This window comes from Eimeria mitis, genomic scaffold, assembly GCF_000499745.2.
Source record: "Eimeria mitis Houghton genomic scaffold, Emh_scaff506, whole genome shotgun sequence".
NCBI classification, from domain to species: domain Eukaryota; phylum Apicomplexa; class Conoidasida; order Eucoccidiorida; family Eimeriidae; genus Eimeria; species Eimeria mitis.
In genome coordinates, this window is record NW_013573353.1 from 10,348 (window position 1) to 11,199 (window position 852).

Consider the following 852-nt stretch of genomic DNA (forward strand, 5'->3'; position numbering starts at 1 on the left):
AAATGAAAGGTATATCTGGCAGTACGGAATTATTTTTTTGGCTTCTTGATCGTTTTTTTTGTTTCTTTCTTGTGCATACTTGTGGTATCTACATTGTGTTTAATATTTTATTTAATTATATTTGTTTTTTGCGTACAGATTGTCAACGAAGCAGCTAAATTTCGGTACCGCAGCGGCAACAGCTGGAACTGCGGCAAGCTAACATTTCGTTCTTCTTGGGGTGCTGTAGGCCACGGAGGGCTATACCACTCCCAGTCTCCCGAGGCGTATTTTGCCCATGCTGCGGGTCTTAAGGTGAATATTTTATGTATAAATACATAAAAATAATTTATATTATTTCAAATATAAAAGTTTATCTTTAAATTTACGTGTTGGGGGCCGTTTATACAGGCTTTGGTGTTGCTGTTTTCGTGCAGAAGTGCGTGTAGTAGCGTATATTCATATAGAGATTCAGGTTTCACTCTTTAGTGCATACAATACAGCTTATTTATGTATTAATTATTATATATTGGCGTTTAATTATTTATCAATTCATTGTATAACATATATGAATGCATACCTAAACAACCTACTGCTCCGTGGTTTCATCTGCAACGACGAGGGAGATGTGTTTCTGCTGCAGTTTATTGGGTATCTGCATTGTACCGTGTTTTCGTTAACCCCTATATATTCATGTTTGTATAAATATCCCTATCTATTATATTTGTCTAAATATGGAAATCTATTTAGAAATACAACTCAGCAGTGTAGCGTTTGCTTCGGGCTTGTTCGGTAGCTCGTTGAGCTGTGAGTAAATATATTCAAGTAAAGGAGTTTTGTTTGTTTTGTTTGTTTAAAAAAAAACAAAAAACG

General features: G+C 35.1%; 1 protein-coding gene across 1 annotated transcript in view; it reads left to right on the forward strand.

Moving 5' to 3' along the window:
• The window catches only part of EMH_0014510 (branched-chain alpha-keto acid dehydrogenase E1 component beta chain, putative), a gene marked incomplete at both ends in the record, with an annotated part of 5,434 nt that overhangs the window by 2,320 nt on the left and 2,262 nt on the right, over positions 1-852 (forward strand). The window contains one exon of the mRNA XM_013500137.1: positions 139-294. Within this exon, the coding sequence (XP_013355591.1) occupies positions 139-294 (156 nt within the window). The remainder of the gene's footprint in view (positions 1-138; positions 295-852) is intronic.